The 16,120-nt window shown below is 33.6% G+C and overlaps 2 protein-coding genes across 4 annotated transcripts; one reads left to right on the plus strand and one right to left on the minus strand.

Moving 5' to 3' along the window:
* Positions 1-343: 343 nt before the first annotated feature.
* LOC138933145 (protein maelstrom 2-like) lies at positions 344-3,807 on the plus strand. Of its 2 annotated transcripts, none has more exons than XM_070295672.1 (10): positions 344-720; positions 1,059-1,263; positions 1,373-1,753; positions 1,911-2,080; positions 2,199-2,432; positions 2,578-2,775; positions 2,854-2,893; positions 3,061-3,132; positions 3,235-3,297; positions 3,419-3,805. In XM_070295672.1, exons 1-10 carry the CDS (start codon positions 583-585, stop codon positions 3,433-3,435), a joined length of 1,518 nt encoding a protein of 505 aa, XP_070151773.1. In that variant the 5' UTR covers positions 344-582; the 3' UTR covers positions 3,436-3,805. The 2 variants fall into 2 exon arrangements, with proteins under 2 accessions (XP_070151773.1, XP_070151774.1); XM_070295673.1 differs by having other exon boundaries at positions 625-716; positions 3,419-3,807.
* A 1,955-nt stretch (positions 3,808-5,762) lies between these two features.
* LOC138933167 (pro-resilin) lies at positions 5,763-9,519 on the minus strand. Of its 2 annotated transcripts, none has more exons than XM_070295714.1 (4): positions 9,483-9,519; positions 7,274-7,693; positions 6,723-6,960; positions 5,763-6,453 (listed from the first exon to the last, which is right to left on the minus strand). In XM_070295714.1, the coding sequence occupies exons 1-4, from the start codon at positions 9,492-9,494 to the stop codon at positions 6,335-6,337; spliced, it is 789 nt and encodes a 262-aa protein (XP_070151815.1). In that variant the 5' UTR covers positions 9,495-9,519; the 3' UTR covers positions 5,763-6,334. The 2 variants fall into 2 exon arrangements, with proteins under 2 accessions (XP_070151815.1, XP_070151814.1); XM_070295713.1 differs by having other exon boundaries at positions 5,765-6,456.
* Positions 9,520-16,120: the final 6,601 nt, after the last annotated feature.

The raw sequence follows: 16,120 nt of genomic DNA on the forward strand, positions 1-16,120 counted from the left end.
GCTTGACTTCGTCTCTTTCTAATTGCCTGATACTCTTTTAGCTGACTCTCGCCCTCTATTATATCTTCTCTCTGCCATAGACGCATAAAATACATAAACGGGCGTTATTGCAGACCAGCGCGAGACGCGACGCGCGATATCCAATGAGAGCTCTGCTTTTCCGAATAAATATAAAATAATATATAAAATTTGTTCGGAATCGGTCTTCTTCGATACTTTTCGAATAAGCTCGATTTGACTATATTTGTGATTGGCGAGTAGATTTCCGGGTCTGCGCCAACTCGGGCGGTTTCGTGCTCCATCTATGTATTCTATATATCTATGGTACCGATCGCATATTGGATCTGTTCTTTATAACTGAACTGGCTGCACTAGTTCAGAGTTTATCTTTTTCTCTCCACATTAGAAGGAGAAAGATAAACTCGAAAAGAGGAAGGGGAAATTATCGAGAAATCGAGATAACTTTTAAACAGTACGGTTCTTTGTTTCAATCTCACGCGATTATACTTGAGAACGATTTAACCTAATCGTTAAATCGCTAAAAGTTTCGACTATTCTTTTCATCAAGTAAATCGGAACAAAATGCCGAAGGCCAAAGGCAGAAACGCGTTCTTTTTCTTTATGCTTGATTGGAGAAAGCGCGCGGAAGCGCAGGGTCGTAAATTTCCGAATGGACTCAAAGATGTTCAAGCAGATTCAGGATGCAGTGAGGAGTGGCAAGTAATGTCTACAAGAAATTCATCAGAATTTTCTGATATTGAAAACGTTACATGTTACCGGGACATTATTCATCGTTTTCGAATACAATAAATAACATGTCAATTTTGATTAATTTCAACTTTACGTGTCTGTTAGAGTACGCAAAAAAAGATTATTCATTTAACAGTATTTTATATTTTTCTAAAAGAAAAGATGCTTTCTCTTATTTTCTTAATGAGAAATAATGATTTTATAATTCTATATAAATTTGGCAAGATGTTTTGCAAAAATTATGATATATAAATATGATCTTTACTTTTGTTTAGTTTGTGTAGATGTTCCTCTTTTTATGTTAATAGAGTTTAACTAAGCAAGAAAAAGGTCCATATGAAGCTATGGCAAAACAAGATAAAATTGCAGGACAAATACAGAACAAAGAAAAGAAAACAAGCTTTGGAGAATTGATAAGTGATATTGAACGAAAAGCTAAGGAGAAGATGCAAGCCATTAAAGATATGCAAGAGAATATAAAATTTTCTATTGACACAGCTATAAATCTCAACAGTAAGTAATTTTTTATGTAATACATTAATATATATATATATATATAATATATTAAATAATTATACGCATTATAATCTAAGTTTGTAAAAAATTTATTTTTTTGTTGCAGTTTTGCCAAAATCGAAATTTTGCTTTATGCATGTTAATCATTTTTTTTCAATGATTGTTGATAATAACCTTGAATATTTTCCGGCCGAATATGCATTAGGAATTTTTTCATTTGAGAATGGTATAGAAGATGTACATCATATAATTGTTAGTGCTGAAATTCCATTAGGATATAGACGGGAAGCACTTGAGACAAGTCAAAACATTCATAATATACCTGTAGAATATCAAGGTGGAGAAACTGATTTTGCTATTATGTATAAGAAATTGATAAATTTTCTAGAACCTAGAAAAATTGTGAACAAATATCCTCCTCTTTATACAACAAGGAACTGTTTCCAAACAGTGCAATCTGTGTTAGGAAAACTGTGTGACACAGCACGTAAGTATGTAGTTGATCTTTTCAAGATATTTTAACGGTTTTGTGCACACATACACATCATAAAATATAAGAAAATGTATGATATATTGATACATCTCTTTCAATTTATTAATATATATATACAATTTTAATAGATTTCGCTGTATTTCTATTGCAGAACAAGATAGAGATCAGTTCAAGGTTTATGAATTGGAAGCATTGTTTATACATTTGGCAGATGAAGGTTACAAGAAAACAACAGGTGTAGAAAAAAAGTTTTTTTCTGTTTATGCCGAACGCATATTTATATGCTACAACTATATCCATGAAAAAGGCTTTGAATGTTCTGTAAATAGTTTTATTCCTTTATATTATATATATATATATATATATATATATATATATATATATATATATATATTTCAAAGTATATTAAATTAGCAATGATATTTTACAATGTATTTAGTTCCACAAATTTGTTGATGGAGGATCTGAACACTGCAGTAAATCTATACTGCAGCAATGGGCATGGATATTGTGTGAAGAATTTTGTAAATCGCTAGGAGTGAATATGCGTCCAGGGATACATTACCCCGACAAATCTGATATTGCTACCTTAACACATTCGATTAGTAACTTGAAAGTCGGTGGTTTTTGCAAATCTAAACCTGAGTGTAATACACTGTTATCAATGACAGGAGTAAGTATATTATATTTAAAATATATCATTTTGTGAAAAGAATTTATATATACGTACATAGAGTATATACTTTTATATTTTTCTACTAAGTTTTTATACATAACACTGTTATTATCATTAGTTTATCATTAATAAATCTTGATAGGTAAGTGAACATCATAGATTGAAAGTGTCTAGTAGGACATATCAAGATGAAATACGTCGTCGGACTGAATCGAAACCAGTGCAAGTTATTGATTATAGCAAATTGGATACATCAATCTATGAGTCTGTTGATAAACCTGTTAATAAACCTGTTGATAAACCTGTTAATGAATTGAAGAAAAAACATGTACCAAGTTATGTATGTGTTTTTATACTCATCAATCTTTATAGTAATTGAAGTGTGTAATATTATTTGCTAATTTCACATTATGTTTAGTTGGGTGAACAATCATTGCGACCTCCGAATATTGAAAACTGTAAGTTGAAACAATTTTTTATTCTAATTAGATATTGTCCTTTTTATTAATGAAATTACTATTTTATATATTTTTATATTTTATATATATATATATATATATATATATATATATATATATATATATAATTGTAAAATCATTTATTTTATATATATAATTATTTCTAGCATATGTTATTGGCACTTCTATCATGGAAGATTATATTTTGATGGATGATGAACAAAGTTTTCCTCCTATTGGTAAGTCAATATATAATATAATCATACATTTTTAACATTATGTATATTTGGATATAATTCTTTTATTTAATTAATAATTAATATATATTTGCATATACACAGGTGGAAGAGGAGTGCCATACAAATCTACTAAAACCGCAATAAAGAAGCCATCTTTAGGCAAAGGTAATATTTTATTATCACTTTATTACACTAATATTTTTTAAATTACAATGAACTTTACATTAGCTACAAATATTCTTTGCTCTCTCTTTATGTAACCATTACCTATCCAATTTTTCTATAGGGCAAGGACACGCATAAGACAGATTTTCGAAAATGTACCAGTTGAACTTTGATACAATTATGAATATTACATTAAGGAAATATATTATCCATATGATTTTTTTACAAAAAAAAAAAAAAAATAGATTTAAGAAACAGAAAAGATATGACACATAAAAAAAACTTTTATTTTAACTATAAACTGATAATTTTGTTTACGTTAAATGTTACAAACTTTATGCTTATACAAGAATTTATTTAAGAATATGAAAGAATTTCTAGAAATTTTTTTATGTTTATGCAACACATCTAGCAAAAAAATAATTATTTTACAAAATAATCACTAGGTTATACAATAAAAACACATTATCCATTTTGATGTAATTATTAAATAATGCTATATATATATATATTAAAATCATACAGATATAATAAATTTTATTTTTTTATTTATATATATAAAAACATTTTTTTTTTTTATTTAATAACACCATTTCTTGCTATAGCTCTCTTTAAGTACAACATTATTTACAAGTTACTGTATAAGTAGTTTAAAAAATTATAGAATTTGTCTCCATAAAATAAATTTTCTTATGATATATTTATTTTTTGAAAAATGAAAAACTATGATATTTTTTACCAATATATATTTATATTGAATTAAATCTTTGATATTGAACTAATCAATTTCTGAATCAAAAGTTTTAGTGATAACGCTATCATTGATAAAATACTAATAATAAGTAAATAATTTTTAAAATTTCTGTTTGTTAATTATAATTAAAGTTCACTGCTTTGAGAAATCAAGCATTTCTATATGTTAAATTTTATTTTTGTATTTGAAAAAAAAAACTAATATATTTCACGTTACATCGGTGCTTTCGTTATTTTAAGAGTGCGTTCAAAAATTCTACTCGCTGGATGAAGTAGTATTTAATTGGCCAATCAGAGTAAAAGGAGCAAAGATGTCTTTATCCTGATTGATCAATGAGATGCTACTCTGCTGTTATTCTGATTGGTCGATTCGAACGCCAGGTGAAGTGCGCACCCTTTCGAGCATTTCGATCGAGTTTGATTTTGAATCGTCAACGATGAAACGAATCGCTCCGTATTTCTCACGATTATTTGTGCATAAAAGTTAATCTGTTAAATGTAAAGAATTAACGCGAGTGTAATCTTATAAAGTGTTGAATGTTTCTTGCGCATAACGTATTAAACATCGCTGTTACATTTCATTTCGGTAACTCAAGTCGTGATCGCGCTTCTGTTTATCCGGAGTCAATCGAAAATGTCCTCAAAATATATTTCAAGTCATTCTCTGTCCGAAGTATATTAAAGATGATCCGCGATCATCGCCAGGTATGTACATACAAATCAACGCATCGTTTTGAAATTATATATACTATGTTGATTATATTTTCGAATAGGTTATACTTGGATAGTTGATAGATAACGTTTTGCACATTGACGCTGTTAAAAACTATAAATTGTAATACAAAAAATGTTAATTCAATCGCGATAATTATTTTTACTGACCTTGCATTTGAAAAATTGTATTCTATTTTCGGAGGAATTTTTCGAAGAGGAGATGTATTATTAAAATTATTTTGTCCCTAATAAAAAAAATAACAGCAAGAAGATAATTATCTACGAAATATTAAAAATCGTGAAATTAATCACGTTGCAAATTTAAAACAAATTATTCTATTATTATCTTATTCAAATTTATGTAAATCATTATCTCTTACGTAAAATTAATTAAAACAAAGTAAAACGCATCTGAAGGTTTCTTTTTTCAAGTTTGAAAAGATATAATAGATCGATTGGGGCGATGCGTGGCGCCGGGCGTAGAGTCGCAGGCTGGTAATCGAAAGATTACAGGTTCGATTCCGCTCGGGTCCCATCCTTCCATATGACCCAAAAAGAAGAGGTTTTCACACATTATCCTATATAATGACCTATATTGGTTTATCATATGTTATCCTATCCAATACCTATATTAGTTTATCATATATTAACCTGTCTAATACCTATACCTAGTTAATGGTGTATAGACAATTCCTTTCGGAAAGTCTCCCAGCCATATCAGAGAAGAAGAAGAAGATAATAGATCAATCGATTACAAAGCAGATTGGAAAGATGAATTGGGGAAAGAATCACGTACGAAGTTGAGGTAGAAAGAGTACTTTCAGAATATTATCAGAGATTTCTAACGATCTCGCCCAGCTGGATGAGAAGACAAAAAACGTCTTCTCTTCGTCATCTAAAATCGCCGCATGTGTGTTGAAATTTCTCTTTTTAACCCAACTCGGCTCGATTTTTTTCTGTACACAAATCCAAGTTGCTCGGTCTCGAAATAATATTCGTGCTTAGTTTGTAATTTATTTTAGTAATTGTTAAATACAATAAATTTATATAGCGTAATTGACTTAATCATCGGCTCTCCCGTCTCACTCCGCCACCAGGCTTTTTTTTTCGCCGCATACAGTACTTCATTCATGTTTTACTACAAAGCTCGTATATAAATAAGTACATAACATAAGAGTTTGATAATTGCTTAACGGAAAGTACAGAAGCGTATGTTTTACAGTACACAATTATATATCATGTACACACAAAAAAAATACGTATACATATCGTATAATATATATATATAAACACATACACACTCATGCATGCGTATGAAGTTACCCTATTTAATCGTCGTGTAATCGTTAAATACGGGTGAAAGTGATCTGTGGATGCGCAGGTGATTGGAAGGAGGAGGTATATTAATGTGTGTGTGTGTGTGTATGTGTATGTGTGTTTGTCGTATTGGGGGTGCGGATTATTGTACTCAGAATAGAAAGCCGAGGGGAGGTCCGTGATGGTTGTCTCCGTGATGGTTGCGCGCGTCATACATGTCGTATTTTGGTAAGGTAGCCCCTGTTGTGGTTGATTATTTGCGATAAGAACTGCGCGGCGGTAAATATTGATTGCTGCCACTGTCGCCGCCAATGAAACCACCTCCGGATCCGCCGAAACCACCCCCGGGTCCGCCGAAACCGCCGCTTCTACCTGCTAAGAAGTACAATAGACGAAAAGTTATAATAAGAATCTCTTTGATAAATATAAGAAGGAAACATTTATATATAAAGGATGAAAAATTGAATAATTTTCTTAGATAACAATTTTTTTTTGAAAAATAAGTATTTTTTAAGATTTCATCATTAATGCAATTTAAAATTTTTTAAAGTAATTATTAATTTTATACAGTATAATTTTACGCGCGTACATATTGTGTCCGATATTATTAAACAGCGGTTTTATATTAAAAATATACCGACCTCCTTGATAACCGCCTCCTGGATATCCTCCACCAGCGCGAGCCTGTCCTTCGTATTGAACCTCCGCGTTATATCCGTTTACATTGTCAGCTGTATATCGAACGATCTGCGTTCTCGAATCCGGCAATAAAACTCTGTATTCTCCTTGAACAACGTTACCATCGCTACTCTCGCGTTGAGAATAATCATTGCCGCTCGGGGGATCGACGACTTCGTATTGGAAGCTGTACGGCTGCGGCTACGTGAAAATAACACGTGACAATGCGTAATAGACTAACTGTCATCGCGTATATGATAAAAAAATATTTTATTTCCGGCATGTACATTGTTCTCTTAATCTGTCTAAATTTTAAAAACGTGCGAATAAACAAATCTTGAGGGACGAATGATATGGGACGACGATGATAATTTTCTGAGAGTAACAATCTCTTCCGGAAAAGATAGAAAGGAAAGAGAGAGAGATATTATTTTCTTTTAATGTCTCCCACGTGTGAAATATATATAATTAAATTTTCAAACTCTCCGAAAATACAATATTTAAATAATTTTACCCTTTCACTGTCGCGTCCACCGTATCCATATCCTCCCTGATATCCTCCAGCACCACGATCTTGATATCCTCCAGCACCACGATCCTGGTATCCGCCGCTGCCGCTGTCGCCGAACTGCGGTTGTCTGTAGGATGATGACGGCTGTCCACCGAAAGCACTCGGTCTGCCAAAAGCATCGCCGCCGCTCCCGGGTGGGCCGTAACCCTGGCTGGGTCTTGCCCTGCTGATGCCGAAGTCACCGCCGCCGAAACCGGCATCGCCTGCGTATCCTCCACCGCCGCCACCGCCGCCGAATCCGCCACCACCCGGTCGACTGTATTGATATCCCCCGGTGCCTGCATCACCTCCAGGAGATCCACCTCCTGGCAGGAGACCAGCCAGGACATCGCTGCCGATGCAGGACAGCACCAGGACGATCAACTGCAATCAGAGAGAGTTTCTGTGGCTTTGTGACGGGCGGCGAATTACAATCTAGTATATAATGAAGGTAAATAATGAATTATAATGAAGCATCGATTATATCAGATTAATTCTGATAAGTTTGGATTGATTCGATAATAAAAACGAATTGATTAAATCAATAATAACGGAATACCTTTCGATGACGAACAAATAATTATACAATTAGCAAAAGTAAAAATCTATATATCGCATTTTCTAGTTATTCGCTAAATATTATAAAATTATTAAAAATGAAGATTATTAATTGTATCGTTAAAAAAAAAATGGAAGGCGCGCATCACGTTTATTACTTTTGGTTTCAATCTTGAATTTTTTTATTCTTCGGGAAAGATGTTGTGGCCGTCTCGATGGATCGTCACGAAAGAAATGTCTGACACGCGAGAAATGACGGTGTCCGCTGTGATAATCGTGCGCTGCTGAGGGAAAGTGGGGCACAATCGGACGTCTCTCTGTTAAGTGTAGTTATATGTTCGTCATCACGAACGGGGGGAAGATTCAGACACTATCGACACGGAATCTCTGTTTCTGATTACGTTATTATATCTCTCTATCTCTCTATCGCGATAGAAAAATCAAGTATTTCATCACATCTTATTACCGTTTACACGAACGTGTTAAGAAATGGCTCTTTCTCGAACAGCACGCGTGTCTGAAAGAAGTCGCGAAGACTTCTAAAGAGGCGTTTTACTCTTTTCAGACGTCTCTTAAGACATCGTTTAACCGTGCTGTTTGGATTGATTCTCAAAGCGATCATCTCTCTCAATATGCGCGATAATTTTTTCACCCAATTATTAAATTTTTTTAACATCGGCTTTTACCGCAATGTTTGTGTTGCGGTATACAAGAAGATATAGAACCGCGTATATATAATCGGAATAAATTGCAACAATTGTCACAAACGTCGCACCTTTCACGATTGCGACACGTTGTCACCGACTAAAGTATTCATCGCTGACACAATAGAAGATAATTGCAAATTCACGTTGCATATGCACGTTATACAGCGCAAGCGTTATGGAGGACTTTAGATTAGCGATCACTATTGCAATTTATTCTCATTACGACTATTTCCATCTTTTCCCATTAAGCAAATTTAAAAGCTATCTGTGCAAGATAATTATAATTGCTTGCTTATTCACTTTGTGAAGATATAATCTGTTCACAAAAGAATAATAACTTATAATAATTTATATTAGTCTCGCCAAGTACTCTTTTTAAATGATCGGTTGCGTATACAAGGCGCCTCTGATCGATCGTATTTTTGTTTATGTTACGTGTATATTATAAAAGCAGAAAAATTAGAATTATTAAATCATTTTATCACGCATTAAAATTTATCAACAAATAATTTTCCGGTTAATACGCTATTCGGGAAATTAAAACTTCTTCAATAGAGTAAAATGTCCGGATTGCACGCTTTCTTCGTCCTTTTCAACCGAAATAATTTAACAAAGAAATTTTAAGTAATATACATATGTACAAAGATTGAAAAGAGAAAACGATAAAAATAAAATAATATAGTAGTAATGAAAAATAATACAGAAACAAAATAAATGAATAAAATTTTAATAAATTCAAATAAATTGCTGGCGAACAAGAACAGCACAAGAGATTTCAGAATTCATTTTGTTAGCAATATTTAAAATTATTGAATTAGTTGCAATGCTCATTATCAGACGGCTACATTTTTGCAGCCATAAGGGTTAAAGCGACCCGACGTCGTATACGATACTATCTGATGGCCTACCTGATTATTCATATTGCTGTAGAACCGAAGACGCGAAGCGAACTGAGAAGATGATCCTCCGGAGAGTTTATATACCGCGCAGACCCTTTGTTACAGTTTATCTTTCGTGTTGCATATATATTCATGTATTAACTGGTGTGTATTAGAATGACCGACCGCTCTGTGGGAGGGTGTGGGAGGTGGAGAGACGCGCATCTTCCCTTCACTCCGTATGATGCATTATGGGAAGACATAGCCCGTTGATGACGTGAAATGGCTTTAAAATTTTAATTGGAGCTACGCACGTGACTTCGGGTTTCTCGATCGGGGGCATCCACGGCACGAGAGAACGCTTACGTCCGGGAGCACCGTGTACAAATCAATCGTCGAGATGTACCGAGGTTAAAGAAAAAAAAAAAATCCAAACGAATCTCATCTCCTTGGCACGGGAAAGAATATTGAAGCTAAAAAAAAATACGATACTTTAAAAGATTTTTGCTTCGGGTGATTTTGTAGAGTAAATTAATTTCTAGCGATTATATATTGTATGAAGAAAAGACGTATGAAATATATTTATTTACAATTCTGCTAAAAAAACTTGAAAGAATATCAGATATTTATTAGACGATATTTGATTTTTGACGTTTAGGAGAAGATTTTAATTATTATAGACATTGTACGTATATATTGTATGTAATTGAATTTTCATAAAATATGAAAAAAATATATTACTTCAATATCGGGATATATCATGTATCAATTGACTGATATAGATCAGTTGGGCGTGGAAAAAGAGACGGGCTAGTGAAAGGTTTGACATGTCTTAAATTTGCAATTATGATTACTTGAGCGTTGTCTTATGCGCGTACAGAATAAAGATTTCGCAATAGATATTACTTTATGTATCGTGGGGAGGAGGAGATATATATATAGAAGGAAAAATTGGTAACATATCCGTAACTAATACTACCAATTCGTCGCGAAATTGAGGTTAGGTCAAAAGATTTGACATCCTTACATTTCCATAGTAATTGTTTTGTCGACGACGGAATTGTTAGAAATTTTGCTACGCAAAACGCGATGGACAGAGATGTATATGTCAGTTTAAATAAAAGATCTCTATAAATTTTCAGAAACATTACACACACTCCAATGTATATGAAAGGATAATTAATTTTTCTCCTCAGAAGATGATAGGCTAAAAAAGGGACATTTCCGCGCGATGCGAGCTACTCGAAACTATCGCGAATCATCGTCGGATGATTGGGTAATATCAGCCTCCGTCGACGTGGACTTATTTTCACATCGTGTAATAATAAAAAAAAAAAAAAAAAAAGGATCCACGAAGCGCGTGGCGGCGAGCGAATTCGCGCACGCGTAAAAATGCGATTGCACACATTACGGACGTTCTAAGAAAATTCATCCTGGTGCATCCCTTTTGGCACGCCCTGGGTTCCCCTCGATGCATTTCCCCGCGAATTGCGCGGAATCTCTACCTAGGATCTAGAAGGATCCCCCTACTTTTCCTCATCGACCGATCCCGAAGAGACGGCCTTCGAAATAAAAAAAGAAAACTGCCTCGCGCGCGCACGCAGGCAAACGCTGATCTCATCCCCGGGCCGAAGTGTATCGAACCAATTACCGGGTTGTTGTAGTTGCCACGAATGAAAGGTGGATGTGAAGAAATAGGCCTGCGCCGGTAAATCTTTCGAAGAGAGATGGTGGTGGATGAGACGGCGCGCGCGCCAAGCAGTGGGATATAAATCCGATCTAAAATCCGGTATACCCGTCCTCGCCGTTTAAGCTCTTCTTCGATCCGCGAACGTATATCGAAGCGGCGCGCATAAATATCTCGACGGCGACGTCTTATGTAAACGTTTAACAAATTTACGAGTAATCCGACGTCAACCGTGGCCGCGCGCCGAGTGACGTCTCAATACACGTGTTTTCGCGACCGATATCGTTCAGCGATATCCTACATGCATCTTTCGATTAAATTAAGATTTCAATGATATCGTCGACAAATTTGATCTTGGAATCTATTCTGGAGACACTTTTTTTCCTAAATTGGTAGCTATTATTTCTTAATTATTTAATAGTACATGCACAACATTTAAAGGTCTAGGATTGACATAACGTAAAATTAAACATTTTTTTAGTCCAAAAATAGAAAAGATTCTTCTTTTATACAAATTTGTAGATCTTTATCAAAGAAAATGTTTAGGATGCATATAGGCACGTAATGAATTAGATATCGAAATATTCTAAAAATATAGTCGCGGCATGAATAATCACTTGTCTCATAAAAATCGCAAGTGCGTTGCAAATGGACCTTATCAGGAATCGGATGAAACTTGGGATCGGACACTTTGTTTCGCCAAATTACCTTATCGATGTTTTACGCGCGCGAATAGTACCGCGGATATTCATCACTGAAATAAGAAATTGGCGATGTCACTCGATACATGGTATGATATCATTCAATATCATTCGCATGTAAACACACGCGTGTGCGAATCAATAAATATTTCAATGTAATATAATAATTTATATATATATATATTGCTTTATTAAAATAACATCATCTTCACTGTATCTGATACAGCAATAATATCTGTTGGAAAAGAGATACGCAGGCTGCTTCAACCTGCTTTCTCAATCATCGATTCTTTCATCTGGATGATTTCGATTTTTATAATCGGTGAAAGTTCATTGTATGCTACATGAAAGTTTTTAATTTTTTATATTATGTTTATACGAATAGTTTGATTTCTCCCTCTCTATTTCTTGTTATTCCATTAGATTATTGTGTGCATTGAAGATAAAATATTCTTGAAGATAACTGTAAATATTAAGATCACTGTTATATTCAATTCTTTAGACCAGAGTTTTCGCGTAGTATTATCTTCGCGATTATAATTGCTCTCGATGTCTTTGCTCTGATTTAATGAAGCAAGTAACGCGAGACACACTTCTCTCGTCCGACCAACGTAACATCTTCGGTTCCGCCAAGCATCGGTTTGTCGTGACATCGTCAATTTTGTGCATAGCGATTTTATATACAACGATATATTTACAAGCTATTACGGGTGCATTCGGCTTTAAAAATTGAGCGAAGAATCGGTGAATAATAAAAAAAAAAAAAAAATTGAACACGTCTCTTCGGCATTGACAGGATAGGATATATTGTCTATAATAAAATCGAGTATATTTATTTATTAAGATTTTATCTTAATTGAAAAATTATTATTTTTGTCCTCGTGACGAAAGCAGATATATTTCTGTTAATTTTTTTTTTTCTTTTGTTTCAACAACATTAACACTTGTGAAAGAGGAGGTTAACATCAGTTGAAGTATAATTATGTCGTTTCTTTTTTTTTTTTTTTTTTCTAACGACGCACTGCTCGCTCTCGACAACTCACTGTATATGAGAAAGATGATTTCAATGAGCACGCTATCCTACGCGCTGCTGTATGGAACTTAATGGAAGATGATTAACGAATGTTATTACTATCATTAGCATCGTTCTTGTAAAAATCTTGCGGTACGCTCATTTTTTTGAAACGCACTTTTCCTTGTATGCAACGCACGCTTTGCCGCGTTAATTATCATATCTGTTATCGACCTTACATATTAGTGATAGTGAAAAAACTTTTGTGCCATGCATTTTATTTAAATTTTTATTTTGTATAATTATTTCTCTCTATCTTTTTAATTCTTTAAAGAGTTAATTAATTATTCGATAGAAAGGTAAAATTTTTCTGAACGACTAAACCAACACGTTTTTAATCACACTCTCTATATTTTTATAATATGTCAATTAATAATAGATATATTTCTTAAAAGGAAAGATCAATATTTTTTATGATTTAAAAGATTATTATCTACTTTCGTAGACACTTGAAATGGAGTATAATTCTTTTGAATAGCTATCAAATTCAAATCATTCGGATGGATTATCTTAAAAAAAAGGACACGTAATTTATTAATTGGCGATATTATTTATTTTATCCGTATTATATTATTATATATTTACATGATATGCGTGTGTGTACGTGATTGGTCAGCCATCAGCCGTCTAAGTGCTTATACCGCGAACTTCGAGCACCTTTTTCGACGGCCTCGTAATTGCGACGGTGATACCAGGTCATTTCGCGGCCATATTTACCATAAAACAAATATACATGCGGCCGACAGTAATTTCGTCGAGATTACAAATCTCATTGGCGTGATAGGCCGAGTATTCGTCGAAAAGAGACACGCCGTTACCTTTTACCTCACGCTTTAACATTATTATTTCGCGCTTTTCTACGTTATGCAAGATTTATTGTACATTAAGAAGAGAATCTCTAGAACTCATTTGCATTGCGGTCTAACAATAAACCGAATTAATAAATTATATTGAATTCGTATGATTAAGATAAATTTACCGATTCGAAAATTGCTCGACTTTTCGAGATCCTCTTCTCAGGGTTATATCAACATTGTATAATAGAAATATATTTTTACGAATCTAGATTATAAGCTTCATTTTTTCTCTGAGCGATGTTTTTGTCGCGGAAGAAATTTTTTTTTTTTTTTTTTTTTTTCGGAATAATGAGATAAGGCTTAAATTTGGCACACGTCGTAAAGTTAATTCTGACACATCGATCAACCACATTAATCAGCTGTTTCGCAAACACTGTCGAATTCCGGCATACGCGTGGGCCATCTTTCCATTCATCACGCTCATGTACCCCAGCCTACTTGCGCGCATTGCTTCGTTAACGACTTTACGTATACAAGTACACTCGAGTAAGCAAAGAGAGTTTCTCTAATCTCGTCAAAATCTAAAACACCGTCTAAGACACAATTTTCTCTATTAGCCAAATATATCGGAGAATTCTTTGTCGTAAATGTTTCATTTATAGAGAGGTGTTTGGCTATAGAAGAGATTCAGATTTGATTCCCTTGCGAATCGCAAAGAGTTGAATCTAGTTTCACAATTCAATTTTTCGATAAACGGCGCGATCGGGGAGATGCTTAATTAATCTCAGCATAATTGCCACTAATTCTTACGCTCGACAGATAGAATCGCGGTGCAGATAGGTGGCCACCGTAACTCGTGCTAGTGAAGGCTTGGATGCGCAGTTTGCTCTGTAATCGGGGATAAATGGCCTTACGCAATATTCTATGCGATGCGGAAGGCTCTTCGTATGCTACACGTGCATCAGTAGATACGTGTGTATATATATGCGTACGTGCCGTGTGTGGCTATTCTTCTTGCCTCTTGAGCGCAAAATCCGATCTAGCCCCAAGCTACATCATCTCTCGAAAAGAGAAGATTCCATATGCGAAGTAAGTCAGGGATGAATCGACGTCTAGACACCTGATGTAAAAGTAAGTGTCAGAGAGTAGTTTAATTGACTCGACGTCTATTTTCGGGTCCACTGGGCTCACATCCGTTTCTAAAGATATGTTTACATAAGGTATCCTAGATCTCTGTCGAGTGATTCTCTCTGACAGATTTCGTGACGATCTCTTCTTATCGAGGGCTTCGAGGGAACGATTGGTTTTTGAATAGTAATGCGTTCAAAATAAAGATTAATTTTTATGAATTGAAAGACATATAAATAATGCAGTCTTTTTCATTTAATTGAGATAAATAATAATCTTTTATTAAAGAAAAATTATATAAATTTTTTGAAAAATTTCTTAAAAATATATTTAAAATAATATATATATATATATATATATACACAATATTTTTCGATAGATTTAGAACATGTGTGTTATATACAAACAAAACATGTTAGATTTTTGTTAGTATATAATATCCTAAATACAGGGTTGGGAAGTAACGCGTTACTTGTAACGCCGTTACCGTTACAGTTACTTTTTTTCGGTAACTGTAACGGTAATGGCGTTACAAATTTTATTTGTAACGGAAAAAGTAACTTCGTTACATTTTTCGGTAACGAGTAACGAATTTAACAGTTACTTTTATCGTTACTTTTTTCAAATTTTTTGATTTATTTAAGATATTATTCTTGCTATTGTGCGTGATAAAATTTTTATCTTAACCGTAAAGCCGTGAGCAAATCGACCAATTAGCATTCTTATTATGTTGTAAAAATGCTTGAATGTGATTGATCAACTTATGGCTCTTGCAGACCAGTGCGATGACGCGACGCGCGATATCCAATGAGAGCTTTATCTTTTCGGAAAAGCAGAGCTCTCATTTACTACCAGTTCTAAGTACCTTGCAACGAAAATTAGAAAATCTCAATAAATCTGACCTTATAGATTGCCATTCATTAGTTGAAGCTATTCAGCAAGGTTTAAATAAAAGGTAACTTATTAATTTGATTAATACATGTTATTTAATTTTAAATAAGGATTTTATTGAAAAATATTATTTTATTTTAAACTATTGATTCAAAAGTATTAATTTCAATAAAACAAACAATGTCGCTTAATTTACTATATTTGATTTTAGATTTCGTACAATATTTGAAACAGAAGAATTAATAATAGCAGCATGTTTACATCCAAAATTTAAGTTAAACTGATTAACCGGAGAAAAAAGAAAACGTGCTGAAAATTACTTGGAGGATTTATTGGGAATCCGATCAACTGAAAATTCTTCAAAAGCTGGAAAATCTGACGATCGCGATGAT

Source organism: Polyergus mexicanus, unplaced genomic scaffold (assembly GCF_030449975.1).
Source record: "Polyergus mexicanus isolate NDT 795.1 unplaced genomic scaffold, iyPolMexi1.0 SCAF_5, whole genome shotgun sequence".
NCBI lineage: Eukaryota > Metazoa > Arthropoda > Insecta > Hymenoptera > Formicidae > Polyergus > Polyergus mexicanus.